At 26.1% G+C, this 18,551-nt stretch overlaps 1 protein-coding gene across 2 annotated transcripts in view; it reads right to left on the reverse strand.

Annotated features, from left to right (window-relative positions):
- The window catches only part of LOC132927615 (uncharacterized), a 43,057-nt gene extending 33,489 nt beyond the window's left edge, over nucleotides 1-9,568 (reverse strand). For both annotated transcript variants that reach the window (XM_060992181.1, XM_060992180.1), the window contains exon 1: nucleotides 9,111-9,568. In XM_060992181.1, coding sequence (XP_060848164.1) covers nucleotides 9,111-9,132 — 22 coding nt within the window. In that variant the 5' untranslated portion in view covers nucleotides 9,133-9,568. The remainder of the gene's footprint in view (nucleotides 1-9,110) is intronic.
- Between the last annotated feature and the right edge of the window lie 8,983 nt (nucleotides 9,569-18,551).

Raw genomic sequence — 18,551 nt, forward strand, 5'->3', positions numbered from 1 at the left:
CTATTTCGTATTTTCAAGATAATATTTATTTATAATATGTTTTTTATTAAACGATAATTTGAAAGCTTTTATATATATTTTTACATATTAAATATGGATTTGTAAGTGCATATTTTTTTTCCAGCAATTCATAATAAATAATTCTTGGTCTTGTAAAAAATACTTTTAAAATCGTATAATTATTAATGTATATATACAAATAAACCTTTATGAATAAGTATATTTCATGATATATTTTATATTTTATAAATTTATACCCTATTATTATATTATTGTTATTAGCTTTTGAGTCAATACCACATTACCGTAAAATAGTGTCAATAAGTTCATGATATAAATAGATAGGTAATATCTTAAAATTGATTTACATGTTTTTAAGATTGCAATTCATATAACTAATAATAATATACCTAAGAGCTTTAAGGTAACCATTATTACAAAATAATTAATTTAATAATAATATCGAATTTGTGTAAAATTCCCGTTTTCCTTAATTTTTATTTGCTTATCATAATTACTAAGAAAAATACTAGGAATTTTTACTTTTGACCCCCAAAGTTGAAAGTACCAACAAGATTCAATGCCATAAAAGTTGCTGAAGTTGAAAATTGAAACAATGTCATGCCTAACGTGTCTCCAGCCACAATATAAACATACATTGTTGTAAAATCAATACATTCCTTACTCCACTCAGAATCTCAAAGTGTTTAAAATTCAAACTACTATGGTATTTAAATATATTATTTACTCATTACTTTAAACAGTTTAAACGACTGGTAATTATTTTCATATGCTGTGTTGTATCCACATATTATGTTAATTTTTTTTTTATGTTTTAGATACACAGATTTTGAAGAAAACTTTGGGTTGGCTCAAACAACACAAGAAATTCAAAAAAAGAAATATTTTTTTTTTTTCGAAAAAAGTCAGTAGGAAATTATCACACTTATCTTCTTAGGTTTAAAAGTTGATGGCAATACATTTTATTAAAAACTAATAATTTCAGTGGATCGTGTTATATTTTTTGTAATGTAGAAAGAAAAAATAAACGTTTTTCGAAAATTATATAGTCTTTTTTAAATTAGTAAACGGAAAAGAAAAAATATGTTTTTTGTACACCCGTTTAAAAGCTCAAGAATATACCATAAGCCATAAAATAATGATTAGTCTTCAATAGGTCTACATTGTTTTAAATAATTTGAATACATTAAAGGTCTTATCTTTTCGAATGATATAAAATGGACGTACGACGTAGTACGTTTCAAAGTGCATTGACTTTGCGATGGCGCTTCGTCTACTCACCACGATGTTTGGATTTATTTTCAGCGATGGGCACTATGGGAACTCAAATAAAACATCTACTTCCAAAAACATAGTAATAGGTACGTACACTGTACAGTACTGACATTACTTACCGGGTGATCAATTAAACTATTAATGGTTTTGAAAATATTTTTTTTTCAATTAAAAAACAACGATTTTCTGAAAAAAAATTTATTTTCAATATTATTTGTTATCGTTTTTAATGGTTTTTTTTTAATAATAACATTCATTATAAGTAATTTATTATTTAAAAGCAAAATATTTTTTAAACTACTTTGATATATAAAAACGAAAAAAGTTGGTCCACTATAATACTTAGTAGGTACTCACTCATCTACTCGGCTTGTATATATTTCAAATTCAAATACTTATATAATTAATAAACTAATTATCCGAAATTTAATTTTTAATTAAATTAAATACTCCGAATAATATTTTGCTTTTGAAAATAAAAAACTGTTATAAAAATGTATTTTGTCATTCAAAAAAGTAAAAAAAAAAAACTTAAAATATATAATGTTTTTTTTTTGTAACGATTTAAAATACTGTAAGTATCACATACTTAAAATAGCATTGTTCAAAGTATCTTGTTATTTTATTTACTTACAGAAGTAATTGTTGAAATTGTTTCACATTAAGTACTAAAAAATAACTAACAAAATTATAAGATACATATTTTAATTCAAAAATAACCTTGATTTTTTATAGATTATTCAATAGAATAAAAAGAAAAGGCATTAATGACTGCCATAGAGAAAATATCTGACCAATAATCACTTACCGACGTGTAAATATAATAGATAATATTATACACATCTTACAATTCATACTAATATAATGTTCTCAGATTTATATCAATTTTTTTAATGTATTATTTTTAGAAAATTAATTCTCTTACATAAACTAAAACGTATAGTCATAATATTTTAATAATTTAATATTATATCAAACAAACGTGATAATAAACATAAGTTATTATGTATTTTGTCATTCAAAAAAGTAAAAAAAAAAAACTTTAAATATATAATGTTTTAACAGTGTTACACCTTTTGCATACAAATTTATCCATTCGAATAATACTATATAATAGACGAAAAACCAAAAATTAGATCAATAGTACACATATTAAAAATTTTCAAATAGTAACCATAATTAAACACGCAAATATAGAATGGTTAGGTTAGATGGATTCTTGATAAATTAAAACTTTTTTTTTTAATATAAAAATATATTTAAAATCAGGACTGAAATTTGTGAAATTCGCGAGGAACATTAAAGGTAAATTTTAAATATAATTGAAATAATATTATATTGTAGAGACCGTAAAAACCATGTGCACCTAAAATACTAATAATTATTTTAGTTTTATTGTTTTAAAAGAAAACTGTGACAGCTTGAATGTATTGAATATTATAATACATTCATAATTACAAATTAATCAATTTACGTTGAAAATAATAGCTAATTTAAAAAATGTATATATTATAATATAATATTGTAATCTATATATTGTTTATACGGATCGTGGTACAAGTGGTGGACAACTTGACAAATTCGTTTTTATATTTTACGATTCTTGCTGCAAATGAAACTCAAAATATATTGCAAAACATATCTATGTATGATAAAGTCATTATATTTGTTCATGGCTACTATTTAAACATGAAAAAAAAAAAATACTGAAGACGAAACAAATATTGTTTTACTAAATTATTCACGCGATTGTTATAAAATGAAACGTTTTTGAAAGTTAGCTACTAGTATTATAGTAGAAATAAATGTCGATGAACTTATAACTTACAAGGTCTATTTATTTATCGTTAAACCTTATTAAATTATGATAAAAATGATACTCTCAATCTTGTAGTGGTACTTTTCTCCAGTAGTAATAATTTATATTTTTTTTAATACCGTTTAAATATTAGTGTCCATCACGTAAACAACAAATGTTTACGTTATACTTGCATTTTAAAGATGTGGAGAAGTATGTTGTTTAGAAATGAATTATTAATGACAATTTTCAAATTGCTTTATTAGTAAAATTATACTTCTTAATTAAATATAATAAAATGTGTTAATTGAGTTAATATGTCCAATCTTATAATACTTATTGAACAAATTAAAAACGAATACGATATGTATTAATTTAATGTAAGCACACAGTAAATGTAAGTACCTCATAAATGCTTACACATAAAGATCATAAACAGTTATATAAATAATTTATATAAGAATTGTTTCATTCCAATAATTTTTGAGTGATGACAACATAGCTAATTTTGTGGTGGTTGTCGTTTTTACTTTTAGTCCCAATATAAATAACATAATATAATATAATAAAACTGATTAAGTAATAAAAATATTATATCGATACAGTTATAAAAATATATATAATTTATTAATATTTATTTTTACATTACATATTATGTACATTATATTTCCGATAATAAAATGATATTTAAAAATTAATAATAAATTTAAAATTAGATACTAAATAAATACTTATATCAATAATAAATATTTGAAAATATAATCATTAATAATTACATTTATACTATTTACCTACCGTCTACCACAAAAATTGAAGTATTTGACATTGAAAATTAATATTCTTAACTCCATTAAAAACGTTCAAAAACCAAATTATTCAAATTAGATACCTGCGTCATGTTTGTATAAAAGAATGTTTTGTATTAGTTTTGAGTACAATCAGGTAAAAAGGTACCCAAAGTTTATTTCAACTATTTTATGTGCTAGTCAGTAAATACATAAAATAGGCTAAACTAAAAATAATTCTTTCGTGACAATAGTTTCAGATAAATCGAAGTATTAATTAAGTTTATTTTATTTTACCATGTTACATTAACATTATCACCTATACCTAAAAACCAATAGTTTCATTCGTAAGTATATAAAGGATACAGCCACTGTTTTACAAATCATTTTACTATAATTTTAAATTCCAATAGCTAATAACGTTTACGCCATTTATAGTTATAACATTAATATATTATGAACATATTGTTTTCATCATTATTTATTACCTGTTAATTATCTGGTATTTAACAAATGAATATTTAAAAAACCTGATTAGTCACTTAACTGTTTATTTGTGTAACGTGTTAATGAGTAGACTAAGTAAGTAACGTCAACATAACGAACGTGTTAAATTTGAATTCGATGTTAGAAAAAAAATCACGAAAAATATCTCTGAACAGACACTGTCCATTTCAGCCTATTTCTCAAAATAGGTACTTTATTTTAGATTTTGAGTAGAGCAAAGAATGTATCGATTTACAATGATGTGAATTTTTTGTTTATTTTTGTGTCTGATTTTTTTTTCTAGTAAAAAATGCTTAGATCATTTCAAGATACCACCGAGAGGATAGTAACTAATATCAAATTGAAGCTAGTAATTATTTTAGAGATGTCAAACTTTAAAATATTCAGTAATTATTAATAAGACATGGGTTAAACTAACTGTTATCAAAAACAAATCGTAGGTATATCTCATATATTATAATTATATATAGATATTAAAAATTTTGTAAGATATTATTTTTATCATTATTAACTTCATAAGTTCAAATTTACAAGTATATTTTTTTTTAAGTATCAAACTTTTTGACCAAGCTTATTATTGTTTATTTTTAAATAAGAATAATACTTAATGTTTTGTTCTTAACGTATAAAAATATTATTTGTGTATTCGAGATAACGAAAAACGATTAATTCCATTTCGAGTTATCGAGAGCAAAACACTTCTATGTGTAATGGTAGTTTCGAGGGGATTTCAATGTAGTTTGAGATAACGAAGTTGGACATAATAAGAATCTACTGTATTAAAAGGAAAATTAGGATTTTACTTATTTTGTTGTAATTCTACAATTATTATTCATTGGTATTCGAATTTTTTATTGTGTGAACGGCGTATACTATAATTTAAAACTAACTATAAACATTGGCATTTTCCATACGTTCATATTATTTTAATAGATTAACTACAACGCTAAAACTATGAGACTTGTATATTATCGCAATGTAAGATCTAATAACCCGAAAGTATACTTTTACTACAAAGCTTTGTAAGGTCTTCAAACCCTACCGTTTAAATTCAAATATAATATGCTGCGTAGAGTTCTGAGAACCGTTACAATACATAGTTTTATAATATATAGAAAAATATTTAGGAATGGCCTCCTTAGAAATTCTTTGAAAACGTTTTAAAAAAATTAATATTGCCCTGTGATATTTTTTTTTTGTAAAACGGGTATTTTTAATGTAAATTAATAATCAAAATACAAGAAATCTTGAAAAATTATTATAGCTATCTCATCAAAGTTAATGTTATTGGGTCAATTCATCCTGCGTGGCAGTCAACCTGTCAAGCTATTCATACCAAAACGTGTTTGTCATGTAAACTATTCTTCGTATAGTACATCTGTATTGACTCATTACAACGTATAACAGCTAGCAATAAAATTTTAAATTATGTTGAATTAATTATTTTTATAAATTATTATGTTACCCATTTATTTAAGACAAAAATTAGTTTAACTTATTTTTAAGAATGCATTGTATAAAATATTGACATTTTTAGGTATTTTACTTGAATAATTTATTTTCAAATACTAGAATTTGGTGTAATATTCATCCTATAAAAAGATAAAATAGTAAACAATATTATTTTATAGGACACTCTGTCACTCTCTGTCACCATCAATTTACGATGTTATTTTTATATTTTGTAAACATTTAGTTCAAATATTATGTTATGATTCAATTTACTTAATCTGTGATTAGTACTTTTCTTCATATTTGATTAAATTTTACATTTTAATATTTTCCATAGAATACAGAAATCAAGAAAATGTGTAGGTATTCACATTTTTATAGATAAGTATTTTCATTGGCAATATATATGCAGTAGATTCTCGTTATGTCGAATATCAAAGGAGACAGAAAAAGTTCTATGCATCAAAAATTTCGATATATTGAGTTTTATTAAAATTCTTAAAAAAATTGGTAAATAATAATAAATATCAATAAATTACAATAATGAATAAATTCATTTTTTTTAAAATCTGCCATTACAGTTTCTTTAATATTACTTTTGTTTTTGTAAGAATCTAAAAATTAATTTGTGCTCGAGATAACGAACAAATTGAGATATCAACGTTCGACATTTTAATATGGTCATTAACTAGTTAAAAAGTTAAGTTTTTTTTAGCTTTTTAGCTTAACAGGTTTGATTGATTTAGTAAAAATAATCGATCTAACTAAAATTAAAAATGTTTTTGAAATTATTAGTGTTAATGGTTTTATTTTTGATTATTGTATTGAAATTTAAAAATCAAAATAATCTAAGACTATAATAATAATATTACTAACTCATAAGAGGACGTCTCACTAGCATGTGTTGTCTCCGTCTTACACGCGTACGACATAGTAAATTTTCGTTCACCAGTTTCAATAATGTGTTTTTAGTTTTAATATTAGAGTGAATTGACCTATTATCAAACTTTTAAGTAAGAACATTATCTGTGTTCTCTTGTTGGCTTTTTACGATATTTTAATTTTTAGGTAAGTTCTGATCATTTTCAAATATTTAATAATTTCATACTCATAACTCACCTAAAAATTAAAATATCGTAAAAATCTAACGAGAGAACACTGATAATGTTCTTACCTAAAAGTTTGATAATAGGTCAATTCACTCTAATATTAAAACTAAAAGCACACTATTGAAACTGGTGAACGAAAATTTACTATGTCGTACTTGTGTAAGACGGAGACAACACATTCGGGTGAAACGTCCTTATAAGTAATAATGCTACAATTTTTTTTATGTTATTTGATCAAATAATATAATACATGAATGAGAAGAACATATTTTTTACCCGACCCACGTACTAATTAAAAATGTAGGTTAATTTTTTGTTAAACTTAAATGTTATTATTTTCCATACTAATTTTAAACTTAGTGAGCTTAGTTTATTATTTGTCAATTACTAACTTCTAACATACCTAACAATCTTGTTTTTATTCAATATAACCTAACTTGAATTAATTATTTTTATTAACTTACTCGCCTTTGTAATATTATATCTATGTATACATTAAGTTAGGGTACAGGTTGCTACCTGTTGCAATACATAAACATTATTATAATAATTCAAAACTAGGCAAAGAAAACATTTATGTTATAATATATGTAACAATATTTATAATTATATTCTCGGTCATTAAATATTAGAAGGTCAATAAAAATTATGTATTAACATAGAAAACTAGGTTATAATATTATGATTTAGATACATGATGAGAAGACAAAAAATTATTTTTTGGCAGCGGTTGTTATCGACAATCGGCCATTTAATAAAGCACTGGTGTCAATAAAGTGATTTTATTTTAATTATGTGCATTTTGTTTTATTAATAACCGTTGAAAATTCTGTGTGAGTCGTGGAATAGAGCCAAAATTAAACAGTTTTTCGACGATGGATGGCTTTGGAGAGGACTGGATACTACTAGCTATATATTATTGACTATAACGATTTTTCGATCCGTTAGATAATTTGGTTTAGCTACCACCGTGGAGTAGTGGAGTGTCGTTCACCGTGTAATCGGGTACAAAATTCAACTTGAGCAAAAACTGCACTAATTTACGAATTCTATTTTTCAAATTCGAAATGGTACTTATTTCCACACCAGAAAATAAAGATTAAATGTTGTACTCGAACGTCTAAACTATCCTGAGATATATGAATCTGTATCTCAACATTTGAACCCATTATACCCAAGTCCCATAGTTTTGTTCCGGATTTTGGCCCATCAAATGGATTTATTTATATCGACTGTAACCACCTTTCATCGAGTAGGTAGTACTTATTGTAAAAATAAATATAAAAACCACTCGCACAATATTACCGTTTAAAGTTTTTACGTAAAATATTGTTGTATAATAACGATATTTTCCCGGAATTGTGGACACAATTTCGTCATTTTACAGAACATAATTATATAATATCAAAATCAATACAGTTGAAAATTACCGGAAATAAACTATCGGATATCAAGTGTCACGACCAATGAAAGCTTAATACGCATAATAATTATATGCACATAATATAGTATATACCATATTATGTACAATGTTATACATCTGTCTTTAGTGCCATTTAAAATATGTTTGCCCTCAAAAACGAATATTGTACATAATATATTGTTTCGTCTACAACTTATTGAGATTGGTAAAGATCATTTAAAAAATTCTTGAACGTTAATCAACTCAATATGATGCCAATTATTCCATCGATACAAAAAACGTTCAGTACATTTTTTCTCATCAAATTATATGTATTATGTGTAAAAAAAAGCGTTAAAAATAATAAGCTGTAGTTAATTATTCATAATACGACTATACATTTTTTAAGCTCCAGACACTGCGTCGAGTGCACGAATGATAGTGTAACCTTGACCAAATCTAGAGTTAGGGGTGGTCCCAAAATTATATATAAGGACGAACAGGGTTAACTAATCTCATATTTATTAATTCATTACAAGCGAGACGAAACGAAAATTATATTGTTTTTTACCTATTAATAGATTAATTTCGCGTTTATCGAGCAGTTCGGCTATCAGTAGCGTGCAAGTCTGCAGTATGTCGTACTAAATGTAATATTATTGTCGATCGTCATAATTATACTATCGTTAAAAAAATCACGATCGTGATTATCACACACTGCCGTGAAGTCGACAAAAAATACACCGATAGTGTGCGTTTACCTGTGTCCAGACAAATTCCCATAGTCCCATTCACCGGGTTTCAATTCGAACGGCACGACTCGCGGACCGCAGGCATCACGTCTACGGTCGCCCTGTGTACGCGCGGACAGCTATAGAGTCGGCCTTCGGTCTGACGTGCGCGGTTCCCTGCAGCGGGTGCGGGTGGGCGCACGCCGGCGTGTGTGTCTCGCTTAACCGGGTTCGCTGGGGTCGCACATGTCCAGACACCGCCGCTGAAATCGGGTATGCACGTTGTTCTGATAACGGTCGTGCGCGTTATTAGTGGAACGACGACGACTCGGGAACGGAACTCGGACGACGGATAGGCGTCAGGTCAGGCGGGGTCCTATAGAAACTACGATTATTATATTATTATTATTTTCACTACTATAGATACCGTAACGATATTATGTTATGCCGTTCGGACGATCGGCGACGAACGGTGACGGACGAACACTGACTCAGCGGGTGTGTGTATGCGCCTACCTGCCGACTTTTTTTTATATATACCGTAATTATGACTCGGTCTTGACCGCACCGTCGCCCGCGGACGCCTATCGTCGGCAACCAGCGCCGATGCGCCCTCAGTGGCCGATGCGCCCTCGGTGACCGATGCCTTGTGTTCACACGACGTCACGTCACGTAAAAAATAAAAGCCAGAAAATTCCGGTCTGTACCTACAATAGATGATTAGAATATTTCGTCGTTGAGTTATTTGGCCCAACGGCATGACAAAAAGAGGGGGGGGGTACAGGGGACTTGTGCACCCCCAAAAAATAAAATACTTTTTCTATTATATTTTGATTATTATTATCAAGTAAATATTATCATATAAATAAATTGTCTTGATTCATTAGATATAGTAATTTATTTAACTTTTTACAATAAGGCAATATCATAAAATTAATCTAAAATCTAAATATTTCAAAAATGTCTTTTTACATTGTACATATTATACATTTTATATAAAATATAATTATTTACGAAAACGTTTCAAATGCCAACAAATAAAAAGTTTAGTCACAACAAAATAACTATAATTGTAGTTCTTTGTTTAAATATCCAATTTCAACAAAATTTTATCCAACTTTAATCGCTCATATAAATTATTTGTTTTAGGTATCTCAAATACTGAAAAACTAAATACATTATTGTAAAACTAATACATTTATCGTTCCGCTCAGAATCTAAAGTTGAACATTTCGAATATTTTCAAAATTTTTATGAAAACTTTCTACTATAAAAAAATATGTAAAATAGTATGATAAATTTAAAAAAATGTTAATGTTTAAATTTAAATTAGTAGTTAAATCACGCTCTTGCACATAAGTCGGCTGTTGAATTTTCACTTTAACTTGAAGAGTATAAAAAGATATATACTAAAATTTTCCGCAGCTTAAAATAATAAGTTGCATCCAAAAACCGCACTTTCTTTAAATCGACAGTCGAATATCAATATACTACACACTATAATATCAGTTCATTGTGCATCAGCAAAATATCACACATTATATTCAATCTCGATCTACAGACCAGCACAGGCATGTCAAATTGTCAAACACAACTCATTTTTTTGTGGCCCGCGACTACCAATATTATTACACAAGCAAAAATAATAGTAAAATATTAATGTCGTGTCACAACTATCTTAGATTCTTAGAGAATTGTGTAATGTTAATGTTAACTTTTTTTTAGCTTTTTTAATTTAGCTGTGAAGTTATTTAAGACGGTTTTACCCAGAAATTTAAATATATTAATTTTTTTAATTCTTTATTTTAACATTATAAAAGTACCTAATATTATTATTTGTTTATTTTTATACGAGTACTTAATATCATTATGTTTTTATTATTATTTAAGTGTATTCAATTATATTTGTACAATAATATTTATTTTATGATTATTTGTATTTAATATTAGCGAACGCATTTAAGACACTACGGTTTTGCCCAAATGAGGTTGGTCTTAACTAGGTTTGCCTGGTCAAAAGCCGAAATATGACATTTTACCAAAAGATTATGGGCAGTTCGCGTTTTGTCTGGGCATTTCTGAGGTTTGCCCGATTTTGACTTTTGCTGTAACATATATGTATATATAATATATGAATAGATTCCTAGATTCCTAATATGGGAGCCATGATGATTAAATTGTTCAAAAATTATAGTCATCTATTAATATTTTAAAATTATCAAAAACTATCTAAATCTAATAAAAGTAAGTACTACATTAAATATTATATTTATGTATATCTATTGTATATATTTTAAAACTATGTTTAAGGACTTTTAAAATTCATAATATATACTTTAAATAACACTAAAAATTCTTGTTTGAATTTTGGTTCAGATATATTAACATTTATCATACAAATCGTCAGCTTTTAATTTACAGTAAAAAAGATACTCAATGACAAAGTATACACTTGAAGCCTGCTACAGACATTAAAAATTAAATCGCAGGCTATTTATTCTGGCAGTTATATACGTATAAGTAATAGCGTAATGCATACGGAGTGATCCGTTTAAGGCAAGTTAATTTCAACAACCACTAAAGGTTTTTGAAAATATTTTTTTACATAATTATAATTCTTACTCTATTCTTAGTTTTTACTCTTTTGAACAACAATATGCATTTTTAATTTCATATCTCGAAGCATAGTATTATACGGAGTATTTATATTTTAAATCTATAAAAATAAAATATCGGACAAATAGTTTATTGGTTATGACTTTATGAGTTTTTAAAATTGAAATGAGTGGAGTAGTGTGCCAACATTTTGCACTCTACTCTACTCAGCTAAACTTATACTTATAAGTTATAATTCATAAACTACTCATAAAAAATTGATTTTTTATACATCGAAGTACTCCAAAAAATATTTTTCATTGAAACAAAAAATAAATGATAAAAAATGTAATTAAAAATGATAACGAGAAAAAATAAAAAATAAATTTATTTTAAAAAAAAATTGTTTCTTGATCATCCGGTATGTTAGGGCAAGTAATGCTCTATTACTAGAAACACTTGATAAATAAAAAATCAATCGAAACAAATATTATCAAAAGAAATTACATATTTATTCTCACTCACAGTAATATTATAATATATTATATTGTCGTATCTTTTTACGTTCGTTTCAAACTGCCCAAATTATTTTGATAGGTATAGGTCATAATGGAACACTGATAAGTCTATTATTTTATAAGGTACACACCTATGTTATTGTATATGTCCTCGAATTTAATCTGATAATATAAATTGATTTATTCCAAAAGAAAATTATATATAATAATATAATAGTCATATTTTATTATTTTTATTATAGGGCAGGTACTGATATTTGATAGCGATCAGGACGAGGAGTGTATTAGTATTAATATTTTACTATAATGCGTTTTATGTAACTTTTTGTTTCAATAAAAGCTTGGATTTAACAGCAAGTGGCCCTTATCAGAGCGTATTTATTTTATAGGAATGAATGAGCGGGTTACAGCCCCTCCCCCATCCACCCACCAACAATGAAAATTATTTCTGAGAACATTTGTAAAAATTAAGTATTTTATATATATTACATTGTCGGTATCAGAATATAAATATCATTGACACATTAACTATTAACTAGTTTTTCCTAGAAATTGGACCAAAAGTTTTTTCAGTAAATAATGGACTAATAGATGTTATAATTAGAAGTTCTAATCAATACGTCATACTAATTTATTTTAATATTATGTTTTTTCTTTTTGTATATAAATCATACTATTTATAATATATTTATTATTTTTACTAACTCTCGTGAAATAAAAATCTTGATATGCCCCAAACACTTACTTTTTATTTTAGAAATTTTCTCGATTTAGTGTTGTGAAGAAGTAGCTTTTTAAATTTTAAATAATTTTTACTCAAACCCTAAGAAAAATTACTGATAAATTCCCAAAAGACATTTAATATTTAAAAAAATATTTTTATAAATTTGTTGTAGTCAAAAATTATTTATTCTATATCTTAGACTTGAAATTTTCATAATTCGTTTATTTCAGTTATGTATTATCTTTTGTAAAAATAACATAAACATAATTTTATAATTTGAATTCAACTTTAAATAAAAAAAAATCACTACGGAACTAGGAGTGTTTACTGCAAAATTCAATAAATTTTAAATCATATTGTGCATCATACATCGTCTATTTTTATTTAGTATGCTAAGAAAAAAAGTATAAAAATTTGTGAAAATCAAATTCACTCGAGTAGCTATAGTATCAGTACATTTTTCAATTATCAAAAATAACGTGTATAATACAAACAATACTACAATATAAACGATAATTTTGAATAATTTCACACATAATATTTTTGTGATTTCGTAATTAATTCCCTGAAAAGCCTATAAAAATCGACTGTAAATAATTATTTTATAATATTAGTGTGCTAATATACATACAATTAATAGAGAAAAATAATAAAACGTTTTTAAACACATTAAAACTGTGCGTGTGGAAAATGTCTTATCTACATTAGCAATGAATGTTATTAAAATAATAAGCACTGTTACGCAAGTTAATTATTAGATTGAATATTATAAAAATATTATATTTTGCAAAAACGTGCAATTCTGGAAACAGAGCTTTTATTGTAAAGCAAACTTATATCGTGACATCGTGTATAAATTGGTGTCTAATTGTCTAGTATTATTTGACTTAGAAATGTTGATTTCTGATTACCAGGTTAACAGATCTTTTACTACCGATTAATTCTGTTCAGTCGCGTTTTGTTAAGGTCAGGCATTTCTGAAATTATACACTTATCACTTAATGCATCCTGATGAAGTCTTTAAGAGAAAATAATTTTAGAAGTTTCTTCTTGGTATTAAATGTCAAGATTTAATGTTCAATAGCTTCAAATTCAATTAACTTTTAAAATTATAAACAAACAACAAACTATAACTAAAAATAATAGCCACACCTGTTAGTTCAAAAAATAAACCTAAAAAAGCTGGTAATTAATTTAACTCCAAACTGTTAGAATTTAGTAAGACCGATGTACGCCAATAATCAATATAATATATAAAATTAATTAAATAATAATTGGTCAAAATATTATAGAAATTATATTATTTTGTGATTTACAAATGTTTAAAGTCATAAGTTTCGTGGTTTTGCAGCGGATTTTTCAAATGCTTACATAAAAAATGACCTCTAACTAAAACGTCAAATTAAAAAATAATGAGGTCATACGAAACTTTTAGAATACCACTACTAATGACATATCTGAAAAATGATAAGAGATAAGACAGGACAGGTAACAAAAAAAAGAAAAACCTATTGTAAATTAAATACATAACCTCTCTTTTCTAAAGAACCGAATAACAATTTAATCGAATAATCTTGTTAACTTCGATTGAATAAAATCATTAGAGTATAAGCAATTAAATTTAGAAAAATATATATTTAAATGTATTATAACATAATGCATAAAATGTATTCCATAAGGTACTCAGGACTCAGCAGTGCCACCCGATCAGGAACTTTTTGAGTACCAATTCTATAAAGTAAATCTCTATGCCAATTTCTTCGAAGTCTTCTATACACATTACCAAGAAGTCATATGGGTAATAACTAATAGTTGTTTAATTAGTGGATTACTACGAGAGTTCAAAATTGAAAAAAAATTATATTAATAATTTAATTTGGCTAACTGTTAAAGGGTAGGATTTTTTAGATTTTCATGAAAATTACGTTTATAATAATTATTAATGATACACAATGGAATTTTAGATTCTGAGTGCTCCACTCCGATAAATTAATACATTTTTCTCTACTCGGGTACTCAGATTCATTTTTCGTATACAATGGTATATCATTGAACTCAAACTTAACACACCCATAATAGTGACCCATTCGACATCTTATTTACACCATAAGATTCTATACCTTATTAAAATATTTAGCTAATTGAACCATTTAATCTACGAACCTATTCACAATAATATACTATAATACGAGGTATATTGTTGACTTTTAAGTCAATAACAATAATATATTAGGTAATGATATTATAATAAATAATAATATTCTGTATGAGATGTTTTTGACAATAATTAGTTTAATAATACCGAACGGGGGTACGGAAAAATAAATTACTTATAATAATATAAATTATTTATAAAAAATCCCTAGAAATAGATGAGGATAAATGCTGACGGCGTGTCTCCGCTCAGAATATTGTTTCGTATGTAATTTTTGTTTAATTTAAAATAATAATTCTCTCGCTTGTCCCGCCGATAATAATTTTGAATACCTCATATTATACACCCAAGTGTGATATTTAATATGACGTCCATATTTAGATTAATAAAATTTTAAATTTTTTATCAAAAAATACGCAAAACAAGTGATATTATAACGACATTTTTCACCAGCATAATATGTTTTTAGTGTTTTTTACAAATTAATAAATGTACATGTATAGTAAGCGATTTATTGATCAAGTCAATCTAGTCTATGATCAGGTAATGATTTGAAAACGGCCTGCAAACATTTTGACATTAATCATTTGAAAACTTTAATCACTACGTCTCTACATTGCACACGGAAAATATTTTTGGGAAGAAACTGACCACCTGCAGGCTATAATTCTAAGAATTTTATTTAATAAATGTATATTCTTAAAAGTAATACGGTGGGTCAATAAACTTTCGCAAAAAAAAATAATCGCATTTATCGTATAATATTACAAGATGTTATTAAATTATAAACCAAATATTAATTTACAATAGGGACGGTGTCAATAGATTCTTAGTATACACAATAGTAGTACACTTCTTAAAATCAATATTTACATTTTGAAAATTTCATTGTAAATAATAATATACATAGCTAGTGGCAAAAAGTGAAAAGTTCTTACGAATCATATTTTTAGATTACAATAAAATAACTGAAATATTTATTTTTCGTTTAAATATTATTAAATTTTGTCGAAATTTGAAATGGTAATGTCTATAAAAACAATATTTTGCAATTTATTTTTGATAATATATTTAGGCGTATATATAAGAAAACCTTTGTAAAACCTTGTACTCTATTTCAAATCATAGTTTTTCAAATAGAAAATTTTATAGATTATTGACCGAAACATAATTTGCATCATTTTCGTGATTTTGATGAATTTCGTAAAAATTTTAACTTTGAATGCGGTTTGTAAAATAAAACGATTGATTTCGTTTATTTTTGATATATTAATTTTCAATAAGAAAAAATGTGCGAGAAATCGTGTGCTAAATGATCAAACTTTGTACTAACAGACATACGGCTTTTTTAAACTTCAGCCAATGAACATTACCAAATAATTTTTATACTTATCAATAGTGTATTGATATAATATTGCAATATGACGTATTTATCCACGAGTACGACATACACGTGTACTATTTTTAATGTATACATATTATTATTATTATTATTATCATTATAATTAGTGACGAGTTTTAGATTTCGATTTAAATTTGTTTAATACGTTTGCGATAATCAGACGTTCTCGGGATGACGGTAATTTATTATGACTAAGCACTAATTGACATTATTAATATCACTTGTTCACAGATGATAAAAAGAAAAAATATCAATTGCGCGTGTCAAACAACAAATTATTATTATACTACACGCGTACACGTGTGTATAGTATGCACCTTCTACCTACAACGACTATATATCACAATATATTGTTTTCATCGTCGACGTGAAATTGCATATAAAGTGCACTGTAAAAAGAAAAAAAAATTGCTAAAACTGATTCGAACGCGTTCCTTCGAGATTTGCTTACGGTTTATTGCGTCTGCTATATTATTATTAATTACCATAATAGTGTTACCATGCAGTTTAATATTATTATTTATTTATTTATTATTATTATTACACGCGGTAGGTATTTGCATTTTTTTTTTCAAATTGAAATGATACTTTCATATAAATATATATACATGTATTGTGTCCTTGATTTGTGAACGGTTTATAAACAATAACGTCGAGAAATCGTACGCGTTATTAATAATACGTATAATATACGGTGATGGTTATAACTCCGGTTTTCACGAGAAACAAATCTCGTGATCAGTGTGATGCGTTTATTGACATTTGACAGTCAACGATCACGACCATAATATTATATTACCTATATCGCTATGATATAAGGCGGTCGAACGACTGTCTCGAAGACGCGTAAATATATCATTCACGTCTCAGTCTATGTACGACATTATGATTCAATTTTTTTTTTTCAGTTGTTATTGGCTGTCAGCTCTTTTTTCAACCCTTATCGACTCATTCCGTTATATTATATTATGTTCAACGATGCCATTACATGTACAAATCTTACATGACATTAAATTAATTGTAAAAACAATATTTTTAAACGAATAATAATAATAATAATATAAATGAGGTATTGACATTATGCGGTCACGGATCCAGTGGGGCCTTAGTGTCTTTACGTGGAGAGTGGGGCTTTAAAAATGTTATATATTATATATAGATTTTTGTATAATAAATAGTTCATACGTCTTAAAGTCCATACATTTAAAAAAATAAATACAATTATTCATATCGTTATCAAATATATTCTATTGTATACTAAAATTATAATTAAACTTTATAGCCGAAATAAGTGTAGCCCTCTCGCTGTATTAGATTCCTAGATCGGCTAGATCTACACCAACTTTACTATCTATACTTAATCGGTAAATATTCACATAAATATATTGTTCACTACATACAAAATACTGATTTATAAACCTATTTCAATAATATACTCTCCGAGACTCATCACTCATCAGTCGTATTTATCAACCAAAATATGTCATCATTATTATAAATTATTATTATGGTAATATTATTTTATTATTATTTTATTTTTATATGTTATTTGATCTTTTCCGTGACTGTTGCTGTGTATGCATTACACAGATATCATATGATATTATATTAAATACATTGTAATTAAGACTTATTAAAACCTTAGGGGTTATTGGGTTCAACATTTTTTTATTCGAACAATTTCTCTTCTAAAATGTGATGAATATTTCAATTTATCAGTTGTAGTTTTCGTTTACACATAATTTATAACTATTAGGTGAATTCACAATTCAGTGCGAATATTGTCTTTGGTTTATGTTACAACACCGTATGATATATGATATCATACAATACAAACAGTAAATGTCAATGTTCTTTGATAATTTATTGTTATTGGTTCGAATCTTAGTGGAAATAATTAACTTACATAATCAAAGTTCTAAGTTGAAACCGTTCTTCAAACCTATTAGTCTAATAACAATATTCAATAAATAACAATGGTTTTTATTTTTTTTTAATATATATATACACATCGTATTCGTTTACTTCCTTTTACTAGCTGATTTGTCCCTGTCAAATGGCATGACAATAATATGTA

The sequence above is a fragment of the Rhopalosiphum padi genome, chromosome 3 (genome assembly GCF_020882245.1).
Source record: "Rhopalosiphum padi isolate XX-2018 chromosome 3, ASM2088224v1, whole genome shotgun sequence".
In the NCBI taxonomy this organism is placed as follows: Eukaryota; Metazoa; Arthropoda; class Insecta; order Hemiptera; family Aphididae; genus Rhopalosiphum; species Rhopalosiphum padi.